Genomic DNA, 19,425 nt, shown 5'->3' with positions numbered 1-19,425 from the left:
AGCGTTCAGTATTCAAGGCTTTGCGCAATTGGCTCGTTTTTCATCATGATACATTCAACTTTTGAATGAAAAAAAAAAAAACTAGTTTGGTGTTTTTTTTAATAGCAAAAACCTGTGGATAAGTCACCCACACAAATGCCATTAGTGGACGTGTAAGGAATAAACAGTAATCCCTCGATTATCGCGGTTAATGTAGACCAGACATGGCTGTGATAAATGAAAAACTGTAAAGTAGGGTCATCCCTATTGAATTTAATTTAAAAAAAATACTCTAGTGTCAAGTGTAGGAGTAGCTTCCGCTTGTGAGTTTCACATCTTTCTGAACTTACAAATAATAATCGAACATAGGCTTTGTCATCATTGACTTGACAAAAGCCTGACTGTCATCATACCCAGATAACTGCGCATGACGAAATTGGTAATTGGTACAAAATTATGCCATGTAGTGGAACTGTGCACTCAAATAGATTATATACTTTTACCCTGTTAACTTTTTTTAAAGACCTCAAGGCTTAGACCGTTTCATTTTTAGTTTTAAATGTGGTTTTGACAAAACCCAAGTGAGACAGTTATTCAACAATAGTGCAGCTGTCATTTTTGACTGATTTAAACATTTTTTTCCTTGGCATAAGAGAAAAATGGAAGCTTTTTGGATTTTTTTTTTAAATGAATGGATTTGAAATAATTGACTGAAAAACTCTAGGCAGAAGTAGGATTTATTTATTATTTTCATTTCAATTTGTACCTTGTGGGCCCCTGTCCAGTGTGTTTTCTATATTTCCCACCACATCAAGATCCTGATTATTTGTCCGTGGAGGAAAACATGAAAAATTGACTGGATGGGGGCCTTTAAAGACTTGGATCATTTTTTTAGTCTCTCTGCAGCAGACCATCAGGAGTATGTTTAATATTGCCTTTTGCAGTGTCCGAATAATGGGTACCCTTTTGATGTTTTATAGAAAAAAAGCTAAACATAGGAGTTTTTTAAAGTTAAATTTGACTTAATTAGGCCCTAGTTGGTATTTCTTTTTTATGTAACTTAATCTATTGTGCCTTTACCCCTTTTTGTTTTCCAGAGTTCCACCCAAGGGGGACAAGGTTTCCTACCTATGTTGAGATAGGCTGACGCAACCATCTCCAAACTTTTTCAAAATATAAGGTAAGACCTTGCGAATGGTTTTTTACTTAACTTTGTGTATTGACCCCCCTTTTTGTTTTCCAAAATTCCACTCAAGGGGGACAAGGTTTCCTGCCTATGTACAGATAGGCTGACGCACCCCCTCATTTCTCGGTGCTGGGGGTTACGCCAGAACCTATCTCCAAACTTTTTCAAAATAAAAGGTAAGACCTTGCGAATGGTTTTTTACTTAACTTTGTGTATTGACCCCTTTTTTTTTGTTTTCCAGAATTCCACAGGGGGGACAAGGTTTCCTGCCTATGTACAGATAGGCTGACGCACCCCCTCATTTCTCGGTGCTGGGGGTTACGCCAGAACCTATCTCCAAACTTTTTCAAAATAAAAGGTAAGACCTTGCGAATGGTTTTTTTACTTAACTTTGTGTATTGACCCCTTTTTTTTTTGTTTTTCAGAATTCCACAGGGGGGACAAGGTTTCCTGCCTATGTACAGATAGGCTGACGCACCCCCTCATTTCTCGGTGCTGGGGGTTACGCCAGAACCTATCTCCAAACTTTTTCAAAATAAAAGGTAAGACCTTGTGAATGGTGTTTTACTTTGTAATGACCCCCTTTTTTTCCAGATTTCTACCTGGTGCCAGGGGGAGTGTCTTCATCCATTCTCCAAAGTTTTTCAAAATAAAAGTTTTTAAATGTATACATGTGTTTGTCTTTATCTAACAAAAAATGCAAGTAACAATGCAGTTAAAAAATGTATTTACAGGTAAACATTTCAACTTTAGCATACTTAGTTGGCATTACATTGAAGTGTTGATTGGTGTAGTCAGTCTTTTCTCTGGTTTGTCCACCTGTAGACATCAGACAAAACATTTTAGTTAAAGGTTCACAAAATCTTACACTTTTTGGAAAATACACTTTGAAAAAAAACTGGGGGAATAAACAGATGAAAAAGCTGGGGGGAAAATACTTAGAAAAAAACTGGGGGTATATACACTTAGAAAATGAAAATTTAAAAAAAGCTGGGGGCATAAACAGAAGAAAAATAAAAAAGCTGGGGGGAAAACACTTAGAAAAAAAAACTGGGGGTATATACACTTAGAAAATGAAAATTTAAAAAAAGCTGGGGGAATAAACAGAAGAAAAATAAAATGCTGGGGGGAAAACACTTAGAAAAGAAGCTGGGGGAATAAACAGAAGAAAAATAAAAAAGCTGGGGGGAAAACACTTAGAAAAACAAACTGGGGGTATATACACTTGGAAAATAAAATTTAAAAAAAAGCTGGGGGAATAAACAGAAGAAAAATAAAATGCTGGGGGGAAAACACTTAGAAAAGAAGCTGGGGGAATAAACAGAAGAAAAATAAAAAAGCTGGGGGGAAAACACTTAGAAAAAAAAACTGGGGGTATATACACTTGGAAAATAAAATTTAAAAAAAAGCTGGGGGAATAAACAGAAGAAAAATAAAATGCTGGGGGGAAAACACTTAGAAAAGAAGCTGGGGGAATAAACAGAAGAAAAATAAAAAAGCTGGGGGGAAAACACTTAGAAAAAAAAACTGGGGGTATATACACTTGGAAAATAAAATTTAAAAAAAGCTGGGGGAATAAACAGAAGAAAAATAAAAAAGCTGGGGGGAAAACACTTAGAAAAAAAAACTGGGGGTATATACACTTAGAAAATGAAAAATTAAAAAAAACTGGGGGTATATACACTTAGAAAATGAAAAATTAAAAAAAGCTGGGGGAATAAACACTTAGAATTCCTGCTCTAACATTAACTGAGATCCTTCTTACCTTAAAGATTTAGTCAAAGAGCTGTGGAAATGAATGGCCAGTGATACATCACCATGATGATTTTGGCTTTTATTTAATTTGGATTTCAGAAGTACAGAGACACCATATGATTCACGTGGGCAACTTGCGAGGAAGATCTCTCAGGCCTGTTGCATGCAAAAAAAGTTAGAATGGAGATTCAACTTTGGGGGGGTGGGGGTGTAGTTTTACCTTGATCTGGCCCAGACTCCTCTTCTATAACCTCAAGAGTGCTCTAGGCATGCTAGAAGAGCTGCATCTTGGTGCTAAACAGGGAAAACTTGAACACACAAAAAGCATAAGTTAGCATACATAGAGCCTGGAGATTCAACAGATAGGCTTACTTGTTTTTTTTTTGGGGGGGGGGGGGGGGGGGGGGGTAGTTGTTTTATCTTGATGCTAAACAGGGAAAACTTGATTTAACCAAGGTACTTGGGGGTTGCCAAACAATTACGGGATAGAGAAATCTTACAAGAAATTTAATAAACGATCAAAATAAAGAATGAAAATTAGTTAGCGAGTGACAAGTGCTATTTTTCCTTTTCCAGACAAGGCGATTAAATATACAGACTGACGTTAACAGCTAGGACAAGGGTGTCAAACTCGGGTTGGTTCACGGGTCGCAATAACGTCAACTCGATTTCACGTTGGGCCGGACCATTTTTGAAATAATATTTTGATATTTTTTTTCTATTTAAATTGGATTAAAAAAAACTATCAAAATCGCTAAATATTCAGTTTTTATAGATAAAAAAATATGTTTGTTTGAGCTTTTTTTCTTCATGAGGGAAAATATCTTCTAATAATTTGTTTTTCATTTCAAAAGGAAATAAAATATTTTTGGGAATATGTTCAATATTAGCATGGAAAACTGATTTTTTAAAATATATTTATTTTTAGATTTTACTAAGTGCTTTTTGAACTAAAAACACAAAAAGGAAAAAAATGATTAAAAAATTACAATTATTGATTTAAAAAGGGGAAAATGAGGAAATAATATACATGTATAATCTTCATTTGAATTTGATCCTAACAGAAAGTGCACTCATGATTTACTTTCTCGGGCCGCACAAAATGACGCGGCGGGCCAGATTTGGCCCCCGGGCCGCCGCTTTGACACCAGTGTGCTCGGAGAAAGTTGGCCTAATAGTTATGTATACGGCGATTAAATATACAGACTGACGTTAACAGCTAGGAGAAAGTTGGCTTAACAGTTTTGTAGAAGTAATTTTTTTTGTAAAAACAGAACCATTACAAATCGACAACGGGTGTTTAGCACTCCGCAATGAAAACTATCATTACTTACAACACAACGGGAACTAACTAGAGTGAGCATTTGCCCAGCAACCTGTCGGTTGATGTCTCGGCGTTGTTTGATTAAATTTAAAGTCTTGCTACACGACTCAATAATGGAGAGAAACGGATAACGTAGTTTTTAAGTCAAATCGTGACGCTAACGCTAATGCTAACTAGTAACATACGACACAAAGCCCAAACTTAAATTGTCGACGGTGTGTTAAACCTGGCATTAAACTAAGAGATTTGTTGGCATTTTGGGCTCAATTGATTGCTTAAAAATCTCTCGATAGCGTGATAAAAACAAATTTAGGATGGTGAATTGCTCTACTCCTTACCTCGTTAGCGTGGTCGGCGACAGTCAGCATAGGAAAGGCTTGGCAAAAGGATCGGTTGCTGCGCATGCGCTTAATTAACTCAGCTGCGTAGTTGGATTGTCCTCCCAACTCAGTCTATGTTTTGAAGATGACGTAGAATAGTCGTGAGTTTTGTGGTCTTGATGCTATAAAACACAGTACGTATTAGTAAACCAATTTCACCAAATATTGAGTAACATCTGACTTTGTATTTTACATCAACTCACCATTATTCCAAGCCATCTGACTCCATTAAAAGTTTAAAATTTGATACACAAAGAATGCTTCATTGTATTGTATACACTAACTCAGTGGTTGACCATCAGGGCCTGCAGGGTCTTCCCTGTTGGTCTAAAATAGTATCTGAAACACCGACTGATGTTTATTATATTTTGCTCATGAATATTTATGATGACCATGTATAGTGAGCCTTTTTTCTTGCAAAAATAACCATGTATAGTAAGGCTTTTTTCTTGCAAAAATGACCATGTATAGTAAGGCTTTTTTTCTTGCAAAAAGGACCATGTATAGTAAGGCCCCTTTCTTGCAAAAATGACCATGTATAGTAACAACTTTTTCTTGCAAAAATGACCACGTATAGTAAGGCTTTTTTGGGGGGGGATGACTATGTATAGTAAGGCTTTAAAAAAAAACATGTATAGTATTTTTTTTTTCTTGCAAAAAAGACCATATATAGTAAGGCTTTTTTTCTTGCAAAAACGACCATGTATACTAAGGATTTTTCTTAAAAGCCTTACCATACATACTCATATTTTGAAATCGCAGACACCGTGTTGTGCCAGGGGTCCACTTGGTGGCCAACTTCACATTACCTGGTGGTTGGATTTAAGTGTTATCAAATAGTATAAAGTTGAGCTTATTACCTCCAGAAATATATTCTGAAATGCCTTAACACATACGTATAACTTTGGCCAAATTAACTGTAATTGAAAAAGCATACCCAAGTATCAGCGGCGGTCCGTGAATTTCCTAGCGCCGCCTTCAGCGAATCAATCCAACCCTCAAAAACTATTTTATGGCTATTAAACCTCTACTGCAGGTACAGCTTGCGACACAAAAAAATCATCAATAATAACTTCATACAATTGAAATATTATTAAGGAATATAGCCATATTTTACTCACCAAAAATCATTTTTACCTGTAAACAATATACACCCTCCTTTCGTTCCTACTTCTTTTCTATCACCATCGAAGCTAATGCTGAAAGTCGAGCCTATCCTGTCGTATTTCTGGCAAACGTTTTTATTCAATTTAGTGCTGAAAATGTTCGTTCCCGGTTGTGACAGGCTTGCTTGCTTGCTTTGGAGTTGACCAACCTTTCTTAATGATGTCCAGCTTCCTTGCTTTGGAGTTGACCAACCTTTCTTAATGATGTCCAGCTTTTTTTTTCTTGAAAAGTCCGTCTTGAAAATGGCTTTGACAGTAAATCTGCAAACAAATCAATTTCTTCTCCTTCAGCAATTGCGGGTTGACAAAACCGCTATTAAATCAACACAACAATATATTTGCTTGTGCAGCTCGCTCCAGATACACTTTGGTAGCTCTGGCTAGTCCACTCAATCAATAGCCAATCATAGTTGGTGAAAGCGATGACGTATCCCAACACTTGCGAGAAGGCCTTGGTGTCACTAAATCGAATTCTGATTGGTTAAAGCAAGTCTTATCAACGCTTGTTTAATGCAGCAGAGCCTACAGAACTGATTGTGAAGGCCTTGAGGCAGATTTCTGACCCTGGCAACAAATAATGGCTGAAATGTGATTGGTTAAATGCTTCAATATGAAAACACACATCTGGAAGCAGTGCAACCAGGGGGAAAAGAACCACCACTGCACTAACTACAAAACAAATTAGGACTTGGCACCAAAAATGCAGAGCTAAATCACCAGGACGGCCATCAACATCCTGTATTTGCAGGCTAAACGCAATGAAGTCTCCCATCCAAGTACTAACCAGGCCCAACCCTGCTTACCTTCTGAGATCAGACATGATCAGGCATTATAAGGGTAGCATGGCATAAGCCCAACTAGGACATGATCTGATATTTTTATATCAATAAGTCTATAAGTTTAGCAAAACCAAACTTTTACCTGATTAGTGCACCTTTTTCATTGATTTTGGCCCACAAATACAAGATGTTGATGGCCGTCCTGGCGATTAAGCTCTTCATAAGCAGCTTTTTTCTTGAATTTTTCGGTGTCTTAATTTGTTTTGTAGTTAGTGCCTTCTTTGCAAAACTGCAGTCTTTGGTGACTGAGTCCGAGCATAGTCTAACACACGCAAAATGCCTTTTCCTTTGAAGTGAACGGCATTTCTTAACCTGAAAATATAGAAATGCCAAACTTTACACACAAAAACCTGGACCGTTTCCACACCAGCTGTGCAAATTTGAGGCCATTCCAACGAAAATTCTCAAAATTGTTGGCCTCCGAAATGCTGTCAAACATTTTGGAACACCCTGTATTTTTGGAATTGTTTAAAAAAAGTAAAAATAAAAATAATAAAACCAATTGTAAAACGTCCATTCAGCTACAACACAAAATCCCCACAAGGCACTTGTTAATGTTGTCAAGAGGCAGCGGCTGTTTGTAAGCGAGTGGATCCCAAGCGCCGTTAGCCTGGCACCAACACACACGCACTGGGTCCTGAAAAGATGGCGTTCACACTGTCGCGCTGTCCGCGGTGTGTACATCCGACAGGCCGGAAGCAGTTAGCCTGAGATTGGACGTGGGTGACCCCGAAACGAGGGTGTGACAGTTTAATTTTGACGGCGAGTCTTCTTCGGCTGTCTCAGCGGGCGGTTCTAAGGACGCGGCAAGCTCGTTTGGCGTGGCGGCGTCTGACGATTGCTGTGCAAATTCGTGTGCTTCTGACATGGCCGTTTGTTGTGTGAGTGGCGTGCAGTCCACTTTAGTCATTTTGGAATAATAAGGCAGGAAAAGCCTCTCTGTGGCACAGGTCCGCATAGCGAGGTATGTGTGCGTTAGCAGGTGGGGGAAACGTGACGTGAAGTAGGAAACAAAGTCGTCGGGGATGGAGCCTAACGTCTCCTGGACTTCGACGGGCAGCTCCCGGTAATGATGCTTCTGTTCAGGCAACAAAGAAAAACAAAAAATGGAGAAACAACAAAATGGACAACAACAAAAAAACGGAGAAGCTCTTGCCTTGTTCCTCATTGCGCGAAGGAGGTCCCGCACGGAGCCGCCCTTGTAGGAGCGAAACTTTCGCAGGTCTGGAAGCACACAGAAAGACAGCGAGTGATTACGTTTCGGTGGCGTTGACGCTGACGGACGTCCGTATACGTTTTGAAAGGCGAACGGACGGCATGAAGTCACATTTGCTTACCCGTCTGTAGCGGCACAGTGATGTGCTGCCTCCAGTCGCTCTTGACTACAGCGCGGCCTCCTCGCTCCAGCTGTCTCACGATTGGTCCGTCCAGCGGTTCCTTCTCGATTCTGTCACTCACGTCCTGCAATCCACACGGAGAGCGTGGCATGAATTCAGAAACGACCTCTGGCCCTAGCCGCAGTTGTCCAATGATCATTTGTTTGTGGATGTTCGACAGACCTGGAAAAACTGCAGTTCCTTGTCCAGGCTCCAGAAGAAAGGGTGTTTTAGGACACATTCTGCTGTCGGCCTCAGATGAGGCTCCGTGCTCAACATCTGCTCGATGATGTCGCGGGCTACAATGTCACCTGATGTACAAAATTTCAGGTCATTATGAGGCGCTCGCCAAATCCAAAGCTCCTCGTATTTAGGACGCACTATGTTTGTTGGTTTCCAGAAGCTCCAAGCTGTAGGTTCCCAAAAGGATGTTGGCTTGCCTCTGCAGGGATTTGCCAAACGGGTGGCAAGCTTCAGACACCACGTAGTAGAACACACATCCGGCAGAGAAGATGTCAACGGCACAGGTCTTGGAAGCAGAGGGATTCAAAAACACCACAGGTAAAACCCAATCAAATATCACGATGAACGGACTAACGGTTGGAACTTACCGGGTTGTTTTTGCAGTCCTCGCTGAGCACCTCAGGAGCGATCCAGCCCTCTGTACCCGGCACGCCGGACCTCCTGCTGAAGCTGTGGCGGCCCACGGCTAGCTTCTTGCATAGGCCGAAGTCGGAAATCATAGCCCTGACCCGGCCGTGGGCGTTGGGCATGGACACCAGGATGTTGTGAGGTTTCAGGTCTCTGTGAACTGTGGAGGAACATGTTCAAGTTTCCAGGGCAACGGTGTAGTAAGCGCTGAAGAAGGAACATTAAGAAGAATTACCGATGTTGAGTGAGTGTAGATGAGCTAATCCCGACATAGCCTGCTGAAGCAGCATAACCGGTTGTAGGCCGTGACGATCAAAATCCTTCTTTTCCACATACTAAACAGAGCCAAAACGTGTTAGGCTTTCGGCAGCCTTGCAAGATGAACTCGTAATGTCTAAAAATTAAATGTGGGATGGATTGGTCACCTCTTGAAGAGAGGCAGCGCACAGCTCAATGGCAATGTATTGGAACTGGCGATCCCTCTCGGTGCAGAAATAGCGGATCACGTTGGGGTGCTCGTCCGACTCTCTCAGCAGCTGAACTTCGCGATCCGCGAAGCTGAAGCATTCGGGGAGAATTCTCTTCACCGCTACTGGACGGTTATCAAATTGACCCCTGGCGGAGAAATTTTGCACTCATTACAATTAGAATCCAGTTATTGGGTGGGTGTCAGAGACAAATTAACATCAAATCATTTTGGATTTGCACAACAGCCAGTAGATGGTGGCATTATAATCAAACCAAACAATGATCCACTGCTGATAACCCAATAACATGCAAAAGTTATTATTTGACATGTTGGAAAGTCGGAAAATTAAGAGGAAAAATATGACTTTGTCATTTTAGTTTGTTTTTTTCCATCAAATAAAATGTCAAAATACACACATTATTTTTTTCATTGGCTAGCATTGTAAACGATAATATATTTCAACTGAAAGTCCAATTTCCATAGTACAGTAAATCACATCTTTAATTCTTATAATAATTGCCATTCATCATTGCATTCCTAAAACTTACTTGTACACAATGGTGCCTTCTGCGCCGTGGCCCAACACTTGTTTAGGATGGAACGTTACGTTGCCCACTCTGACAATGTTGGAGTCGTCCTCTAATGACAAAGACACACACAAAACCCCAAACCGTTAAAAAAGGTCTTTCCTAAACAAGCATTGAGTGTAAATATTCATCCCACCTCCGTCCTCGTGTTCATTGGCGGAGCTGCCCAGCTCCGAAATGGAAAGATTGGAGTGATTGGACGCGCGAGGTGTGACGTTCGGGCTGCTGTGTTCCGAGCATTCCGAACGATTGTGCGCCACTTCCAGGTAGTCGCCGTCCGAGACAAGAGGAAGGGACATATCCACGGGGGGGAAAGGCTGCTGCCTCTGGAGCATTTCTAACCTCTCTTCCATCTGTTTTTGGAATTCTTGGTGCTGCAGCTGCTGCTGCTTGTGGACACTCTGAAACAAAGTATAACCTGACAATCAAGGTTTGGCCTTCTGACGTTTCTAACATTTCTTTGCTTTTGGACTTTCTGCCTTTTTTTTTGCAAATTTAGGAGAAGAAAAGCTGTTTTTTTAGGCATATTCACAGGAAGTATTCATTCATTTCCGTAGTCCTCAATGAAAGTGGACTGATATATATTATTTAAATAGAATATTTGCTGCTTTTTGTTTGGAAAAAAACAGTGAATAAAGTTATGTGCCATTTGGAGTTGGTTATTCTTTGGGGATGTCCGCAATCCGATCATGTCATTTCCAGAGGACTGGAATTGAGTGGAGAAAGATCGGGATATATTTTATTAAGAGTGATAATGTCTACAATCTGTAAATAATTCCAGTTGCATGTAATGTTTTTTCCCTAAATACATTGCCCAGACATAGGATCAGTACTTGGCAGATTCTTAAATTTAGGTCATTTGAAGTTGGAATCAAAATTATATGATTCGGACAACCCTGCTTTCTTAGTGCATGATTTTTGGTTCATTTGTACATTTAGAGCTAAAATGTTAAATGGAAAGCACTAGAACACTAAACAACATCACATACGAGGCCATTATAGTAGAATAAGGATTTATCAATGATTAAAAAAATAAAATAAAATAATGGATAGGATATCACTTGATTTGCTTTGTACTTTTTGATTTGTTGTTGTGCGGCCTTTGCGACTGTACTGTCTAACTTATAAGTATGCCTTTTCTAGCTACTGTCACAATGAAATTTCCCGAATACGGGATGAATAAAGTTGTCCAATCCAATAACCTTTACACCAGCTTTACTGTCAATAGCACATAAGTCCACCAGATGGAGGAATTTCACATACCTTGGGATAAGTGATCATAAAGGCCACCCAGCCTGCCAACAGGAAAGTGGAAAAAATGACCGTGGCCATGTCTTTCAGCATCGAGTCCACGGGGGCTTCCTGGCGCACAGTCCGACCACTAATCCCTGGTTCTTGAATGGAAATTTCAGGCATAGGAGAAGGCGGAATGTCATCCATGACAACCTTTTTCACCTGTATGGGGCAAAGCAGCAGTTTTTAAAAAATGATGTACTTGACGACCAGAGCGTTTGCTTCAACGAAACGCACCTCTTCGGGTTTTTTGTTGCTGGTCGGCGGAATGACGTTGCCCTGGTTACGAGGAAAGCTGTCAGGGAATCTTTCTAGGATCTTATTGTGAGCTTCTGGGGGCGTCTCATGATGACCTTTAAATGGCGAGAGACGCTTGCGTTGAAAAAAAACTGCAGACAGAAGGCTCTTTGTTCACCTTGTCGCGTAGACGTCTACGGTACCGATGAGTAGCAGGTAGTTGCGCATGTAGTTGATGCGGTTTCTCTCGCGGAGTGCCGAGTTGAATTTGACGCTGGTGCTCGGCGTGATGACGCACTCTTTGTCCTCGTCTGTCTCCTGGCCGTCCGGACCTTCCAGCATGGGGAAGGTGCTGCCTCGTGGCTGCATGTGAAAATAAATAATACACATTCGCAGTGAACCATGATGTTTTCGTGCCATTCGTGGTGACAGATGTCCAATCGGAAGGGGCTCGACAACTTACCACCACGGTGACTCCGTCATGCACCAGGGACGGGGAGGCATACAAGCTGGTGGAGTATTTTCCCACGTATAAAGTGTCCCTGGAACAGTAGAAAATAAATGAATTGAGACAACGTACTCCATCGTGAATTAACAGGTGTGGAACATAACGGGGAAATAGGTCAGGACTGAAAATGAAACTTTCAATCGAGGCCTGAAAGTAGTTGCTTTCGGGTTTAAAATAAGCGAGAGCAGGTGCGACGTGAAGTAGATACTTTAAAATGTACTGCAGAGAGGGCTGCAAATGTGTGTGATAAAGGACGTGGACGGCAAAGAAAAAATTGAGGTCAGTGTCAGCGATCAGCAGTGAGATTAAAAAATGGCGGAATTGTGCTTGACAAAGCCAATCAGTTGATCTTTAATCTTGACTTCATATGTTCAGAAAAAGTTCAAATAATTTTGAGTTTCATACGTTTTCAGTGCCGATTGTTTAGAACTATCATCAGTTAAAATACAATAGAAAAAAATGCAATAAGAGATTGGACTTTATGGAAAATAATTTGTTGGCATTTTTTTATTTTTTGCAATTATCCCAAAATCCATGATTTTGCAATTATCAAGTCATGGCATTTTGTCACTATGAATATCAGCACCAGGAATCCCTAAATTAGTGACTAAACAAAGGATAGTGAGTCGAATCGGACATAAAGTCAACTCGTGCTAACTTACATTAACTTGTTATCCGTCCTCTTCTCCTTGGGGAAGGGGTACTTCCACTGGGTGATGCGGCCCACCTCGCCAGACATGAATGTGAGGTAGCGTAATGTCTCCACTGCTACGTTGGTGTGGGTGACTTTGCGAAGACCCTCGTGCTGCCAGATGTAGATAGCCACCACGGGGGAGTTGTAGTTTTGGACCCACTGGACGTCGCCGGATTCGCTGTCCACCGTCACCACAAGGCCATCGCCGTTCGAAACAAAATGGGCCATCTCTATGGCGTTGCCAAAGCGGATTAGAAATAACTCATCCTTACAGAGCTAACGCAGAGATGCTAACTTACTGTATTTGGTGTCATCGTCAGGAAGCGTGGAGGCGTAGTCCAAATAGGTGGCGTTCCAGCGCAACTCTCGGCTTTTGGTGTCATACATTGTGATGGTGTATTCTGTAACGGGAAGAAACCATGAGAACAGATGCATTGTTTTGCTTATGTAACATGGACAAAAGCCAAGGATTGGACAAAAGGACTGAAAAGGACACTAGCGGAGAACAATCATTATTCACAGACGTCGCATACATTTCAAAACCGAAATGGATGGGATGTCATCCCCGTCAATGGCGGCCAATGTCAACTCGCTGACAAATAAATCACAGGGACTTTCATTTACCGGTGCGTCCCAAATACAGCAAAGATGAGGAAGGACACAGCATGTCGGCGAAGGATGACGTCAGTGTCTGCTGCTTCTCCCCGGTCAGGAGATCCACCACATGCCAGAGGTCCTGCTTCTTACCTACACGTAAACACAAAATCGGTCACTCTCACTCTGTTAAACTGCTTTCAGACCGGCCGCATTTTGTTCTCGTCAATGTAATCGCACGTGGCGACTGGCGACTGAAGTTACTAACTCTAACTCTACTTACAAAAAAATTACTTAAATTTACTCTACTTACAAAGTTACAAATTCACCTTTGCAACGAATTCCTTTTGTATGTAGAGGTAACACAGAACATTATAATATTAAATCATTCATTTTCCTTAGCGCTTATCCTCACAAGGGTTGCAGGGGTGCTGGAGCCTATCCCAGCCAACTGTGGGCATTAGGCGGGGAACACCTCGAATTGGTTGCCAGCCAATCGCAGGGCACATTGAGACGAGAGAGACAATTTAACTAGCCTACCATGCATGTTTTTAATACTTGGGAGCAAACTGCAGTACGGGGAGAAAACCCACGCAGACACAGTGAGGTCATGCAAACTCCACACATGAAGGTCTGAACCCACTATGGATCTAACCCTCAAACTCAAAACTGTGAGACCAAAGTGCTAACCACTCTTACACCGTGCCGCCACATTATTATATCACGAGCGAAAAATAGTAATATTACTAGATTAAATATGTAATAATACGTGATTAAAGTCGTCTTGATGCTTATTTTTACATCACGTGAACCAAAACAAAACGAGGCCGTAGCAGCATTTCTCCTGTACTGTAGTAAGACAAATTGATTCCGTACTCAGTAATCTTACCCATGTAAAGAATTCCATCCGAACTGCGACAGGGAGACGCTTGCACCAACTCAGGAATGGTGAATGGTAATTTCTGTTTGAGAACAGTGACTAAATGTGAGCCAACAATAAGGCCTGGTTTATTTAATGATAGCAAACTAGTGGGTCATTTCCACTTACTGTGAGGCCTTCGTTGTTCTTTCCACCCAGAGAATACAGACTGCCGTCATTGGGATCGGGCAAAAAGGCCGGCCTGGAAGATTTACGGCAAAGGCCGGTTAGGTGGAATGAACAGTTAATTCCTCTTTGCGTTAAAATAAAAGGGGACTGTCAATGTTACGCATAACGAGTTCAAGCAGTGTGCTTTCCAAGGCCACCTACTCTGCAACATGTGTGGGAACCTGAAGAACTGGATCTGTAAGAACAGAAAATTGGATACCAGTAAGTTGCTTTTCAAGACTGACAAAAGCATCATTGAAGACAAAAGACTTTGTCCGGTAGTTGCGGAGCAAGAACCTTTAACCTCACTAATAAGCCCAATTAAATAAGGAGTTACTCAATAGAAAAGAAACATAGTAAAACTTTACGATAAAGCGAACCATCCCAAGTCCAATTTTCCAGCTTCTTAGTTTCCTATCCAGTCCCAACCGGCCATAAGTCATCACCTAGTAACACTAATCTGAACTGTTGCTTCTATGAATCCACACTTGGCAGCATTTGTCATTTTGTTCCGCAAAATTCCTTCCTTCTGCCCGTGCAATCTAACTGATATAAAAGTGTAACATCAGAACTATTGTCAACAGGGAGAGGAATTACATTGACAAACACATTTCTGGTGTGAACATACAGGGTGTGGACCAGATGGTACTGATTCTTTAGAGGGGGGCCTGAAGGGTTCAACTGGTCTGTGTGTATAAATGAGATTGGTGTAGGATTACCTGAGGGTGGTCAATAACTGTTTTGTTAAACAAGTATCCATATTCATGTACTGTAACAGTGGAAGGTAGCAACAAAAACAAGGAAAGTGCTGTTTTTTTTTTTTCCCTCTGGCAAGCTGTCTCGCAAGCACAACTTCAACAACATTTATCTATCAAGGTCTATCTTATCTATTTCAAGTCCACAGTTTGCCAGGCATTTGCAAGCCCATATTGGCTTGCCCTCGCCCATATTGACCTTGATTTGGGGGCTACATTTAATCCCCCTCCAAGCCCTCTGGCTCAGTTAATCATTAAACACTTTCAAGTCAACCGTAGATCTCTTAGCATTAGAGAAGTGACACAGGAACACAACATCTGTCACGTTTCCGGAAACTTTTTCAGGGGCAGATTTAGTCACACGTTTAGTCATTCGCAACAAGACTCCTTTTAAAAGTCTGTTCCTTTCCCCCAAAATGAGCCTTTTTTTAAGTAAGGATGAGATGTTGTGCCTCTGAAATAGGTAGATTAGGAAGGAAAATAGCATTTTCTTTTCTTTTTACCTTCTTTCAGCGTCCATTTAATTGAGCCCGATTTCTTGTTGACGGCATGCAAATTTCCATCCAGCGTGGACACAAACAGCAAGCTTTCCGGGAGCGAAACCGTGCTGGCGCTGCTAAACACCTGAAAAAAATGGAGAAAAAAATGTAATATATTCAGGAAGTGCAATGAAAGGATATAATCTTAGAAATTGGACATATCAATGCTACATTTGCTGTGTTACCAGTTACACAACAGTAAATAAATCCAAAAAAACAGGCCGGTTGGGGAAATACCAATCAGGTGCTTTGGAATTCTGAATATGTAATTTGTGAAGATGTGGTTTTAGTGCTAATGGGTAGTATTCTTCTTTGCAAACTGGGGGAAGGCAATGTTTTAAAAGCCAAACTATGAAAGAGAAAAGTGTCACTAGATTTTTCTTCAAGTCGTCGAGACGGATATCCTTGTTCGTCTGAACCCTCTGCAATGTTGATTGAATTTTTTCTCTAATCCCTTTGAACGGTCCTCTGGGGGGCAGCGCAAATAATCCCTTTCTTATAATGCAGATTACCCACCGATAATTGCCAATACGCCCATCTCAGCATTCAGCCACTTTTGATGGGCGGGTTTTTCAGGCCAACACAAATAAACCCCAAAGAGCTGGTAACATTAAAAACAGTAAGAAAAAGAATGTCAATTTTAACTGGGATGTATAATCTATCCAATGATAGATCCTGTTGTAATCTTACATCCTTGTCAAGCATTTGTGTCAATAATATGCATCTGTGACTACTCCCACGGGGTCGCTAGTACTGTACTAACAGTATTCTGCTTTGGTAGTTCACAACCCAATATTGTTTACAAACAGGTCTGAACTAAAACTAATGTATGAAATTCTTGTGAAAGCTCATGTCATAATATTGGAGAACAGGGCGGCAGATTTTTTGTTTCCCCTCTGGAATGCGGCCAGTCTTTCGCTAAAGCGCTCTCATCAGTGTTGCCTGACGGTTCTGGTCTCAGCCAGGTGAAGTGTCACTCTTGTTACGCTGGCTGCATCTTTGGCTATCCAGAAAAGAGGACAAACAGTAATACTGCACTTTTATTTGATTGAATGAGGTTCGTTTTATCCTTATTTCAACTCCCTATGAGGCCGAAAAGTATAAACCATTCAAATTAGACGGCCGTAAAACAAATATAAGACATTTAAGAACAGAAAAGGATTGTAAAAAACAGATGAATCAATAGAAATTGGTTGTATGTTCTAAAAGATCGATTGTTGAAATAAGACAGCAACTTACATTCAAGAAAATGTTGCATTATTCTGCACAGCGACAGCAATCGATTAATAAAACTTAATTTCCTCAAAAAAAGTCCTACTTCTTCAAATCAATCCAACCAGTGGATGAAGAAACAAAATGTTGAAACTTTTAAATATTTTAAAATAGTATACCATCAAAAAAATGTCGAATTAACCATCAGCTTTTGACAACAATTGATTCAGAATCAACACTTAACTGTAGAACTGAGAAAAAACTAGGTTCTAAAACTGTCTTAATAGAATTTCTCTTGTTTTATAACAACACAAAGAAGTGCAATTGGAGTAGGGTAGTGATGTCGCATAAATATCTGCACTGACTTTTTGGTGTACTCTAAAAAACGGTGTCAACGCTGCTGAGGTCGTTTTACGAAGGCGTGCTAAAACCCAACCCATTAGCATTGATAGACATCTAATCCATTTCCGATGAAATGAACGTCTATTATCTTTAATAGCAGTCATTGGGTTAAACTTTTAAAAAGAGCACCACTCTCTAGTTACTGGCAAGCCTGCATTAATGAGCTGCTTCAAGCTAAAAAGAAACAATGAGGCCACAAATGGGAACAGTAAAGCAGCTCAACCACTGGTGACACAATCGAAATGCATTTTAATTGTAATGTGACATGCAGTGGTGTCTGTTTCCCTATTAGGTGGCGCAAAGAAGAAACCAGGGTATTTAGCTCGATTCCAGAATTTTCCGTGCAAATACAAAAATAAAAAATAAAAAAGGGACCCGGGCAGATATTTGCTGTGCTAAAATATTAGACAAATGTAGCAGATTTAGATAAAGTTAATGTCACCGAGTCCTCACATTTCACCTTTTCGCAACGTTTTTGTACTCTGAGCGCCCTTAAAACAAACAGTGTAGCGTATGTGTATTTATCAGAAAGGCGAGTCACGTGTCGGACCCCCGCATGGCCACGCTTAGTCCGTGTGAGCACAGCCAATCTGCAGCTGTGATAAGATAGCACAATACCACAACTTATTTGTGACAAAAGCAGCCTGTGTTGTGACAGTCCGAGAAGGCCACGGTGACCAGAAAAAGGCAACAAATACCAATTGAGGCACATGCGGTCACCGAGCGTGACATTGAAAAAGAGAGCAGAGGTGTTTCAGACGTAAAAATAAAAATAAAAAACTAGAAGTCAATGGCAAATTAATTGACAGCGGCGAAATTCAAGGTCCATTTGAGTATAGTAACATAACAGAAGGATGATGCAACGTTATGAAGTTATTTAGTCTTGATTCGGGATGACTAAAACAGGTGTACTGGTTGTATCCAGGTTGATTCTGTATCAATGGCGGAGAAAAAAACTCAATAAAAAATGAAATGAATGATATTAACACCATAGATTTAGTTTCAGTCCTAATTTTATGGAAATATAAGAACATGGTGAATGGGTATCCACTTTTTTTAATGAGACTGGTGTCATGTGTATTTACTGTGGTATAATTGTCCAAAAAGGAAAGTCAGTGGTTTGTCACATGCGCTACATTATTAAAATAAACAACCTGTAAGGAAACCTGTTCTTCAGAGGAATATAAAATATTCCTATCTTATGACACATCTGTCAGATTATCGTTTTTACATGAGATGGAATTTTGCTTAGGACGACTATAAAACTTTTATTATCATTAATAATACTTGCCTGCCAAAATAACATCGAAATTATCTCTTATAAGTAGCAGATGACTTCCTATTTGGTCGCTTAGCAACCAGAACATGGGCAATCTTACTCTAATTTACTCCTTTTGGTTTTCGATGAACACAATGCATGTATCTTTGGAATGGAGGAGGAATCTGGAGAATCTGAAGAACAAGTAAAATGTCATCTTCATAGGAGGAGGCCCGGAGGCACCATTCAAACTCAGGACAAAGTTGATTGAAATAAAATGGAGATCTAACATAGCACAATGAGTTCAGTAAGATGCAATCTAAAAAATAAAAAAAAATAGTCACTTCCCCTCCCACCATATTATGCATCATTGGAAATCAACTCCATTTACTCATTTGCTGCTAGTCGTCCAATCCATTTTGACTGGAGGAACTGACAGCGAATGGTCACTGCCAGCCCTCCCATTCAAAGGGGATTGGACGTCTAACACTCTCCAAACCACTGAAAGGTGAGCATTCACATCAGATCTGGACGTTTATCATATTCAGTGGCAGGCAATGTGTAAATTCTGTGAAAAAAAGGTAATTTCACATCCCAGGTTAGCAATGTATATTGCTTGATGGAAAGGCGAGACCATGTGATTTAATCAAAATAATGAAGGACAAGTATCAATAAACGAGGTACTTTCCCCACTACTCATTCAGGGTAAACAGATGTTTCGATGTCCATTTATCATGATCATTCCTAAGTCTGAAGAATGATTTCATCACATACTTTTGGATAATCGCGATGTAGTATTGAGAGAAAGCAGAAAAAAACATCAGCTAGTTCTTACCTTGAGTGGCGAAGCAACATAGTAGAGCAGCGCACACCACACCAGGGCCCGGCTGCTCACCATCCAGTCCATTATTAGTAGCCTTAAAAGAAGAGACGACTAGTCTTAACGGTCGTTCATTCCATACAAGACGCCATTTGTCTCCAAACACGAATATTGTGAAATGTTTGATGAACTGCGTTGTGACGGTGGTGGGGCCATACGAGGCAAGTTAGCTTTGCTTCCTGAACTGAAGGCAAGGAAGGGGTGGAGCTTCGAGGTAGACATGCCACGGGAATGGAAGCAGGGGGGGAGCCCAG

General features: G+C 40.6%; 1 protein-coding gene across 2 annotated transcripts; it reads right to left on the bottom strand.

The window, feature by feature from the left end:
* Positions 1-1,829: 1,829 nt before the first annotated feature.
* ern1 (endoplasmic reticulum to nucleus signaling 1) lies at positions 1,830-19,377 on the bottom strand. Of its 2 annotated transcripts, XM_077619820.1 has the most exons (26): positions 19,127-19,377; positions 15,384-15,504; positions 14,288-14,321; positions 14,087-14,159; positions 13,928-14,000; positions 13,069-13,191; positions 12,744-12,845; positions 12,413-12,674; positions 11,706-11,784; positions 11,446-11,605; positions 11,243-11,358; positions 10,976-11,167; positions 9,849-10,113; positions 9,674-9,764; positions 9,082-9,271; positions 8,892-8,991; positions 8,617-8,816; positions 8,387-8,534; positions 8,189-8,316; positions 7,967-8,090; positions 7,786-7,853; positions 5,940-7,707; positions 4,583-4,746; positions 3,141-3,228; positions 2,931-3,076; positions 1,830-1,984 (listed from the first exon to the last, which is right to left on the bottom strand). In XM_077619820.1, exons 1-22 carry the CDS (start codon positions 19,196-19,198, stop codon positions 7,282-7,284), a joined length of 3,147 nt encoding a protein of 1,048 aa, XP_077475946.1. In that variant the 5' UTR covers positions 19,199-19,377; the 3' UTR covers positions 1,830-1,984; positions 2,931-3,076; positions 3,141-3,228; positions 4,583-4,746; positions 5,940-7,281. The 2 variants fall into 2 exon arrangements, with proteins under 2 accessions (XP_077475946.1, XP_077475945.1); XM_077619819.1 differs by having other exon boundaries at positions 4,583-7,707.
* Positions 19,378-19,425: the final 48 nt, after the last annotated feature.

This window comes from Stigmatopora argus, chromosome 14, assembly GCF_051989625.1.
Source record: "Stigmatopora argus isolate UIUO_Sarg chromosome 14, RoL_Sarg_1.0, whole genome shotgun sequence".
Lineage (NCBI taxonomy): Eukaryota > Metazoa > Chordata > Actinopteri > Syngnathiformes > Syngnathidae > Stigmatopora > Stigmatopora argus.
This window is presented reverse-complemented; position numbering and strand designations above follow the sequence as displayed.

Coding starts and splice junctions, on each gene's coding strand:
- ern1 (XM_077619819.1), bottom strand. CDS start 19,198: ATGGACTGGATGGTGAGCAGCCGGGCCCTGGTGTGGTGTGCGCTGCTC. Junction 11,606..11,705: donor ATGACGGAGTCACCGTGGTG/GTAAGTTGTCGA, acceptor TTTCACATGCAG/CCACGAGGCAGCACCTTCCC. Junction 11,168..11,242: donor GCAACAAAAAACCCGAAGAG/GTGCGTTTCGTT, acceptor TGCCCCATACAG/GTGAAAAAGGTTGTCATGGA.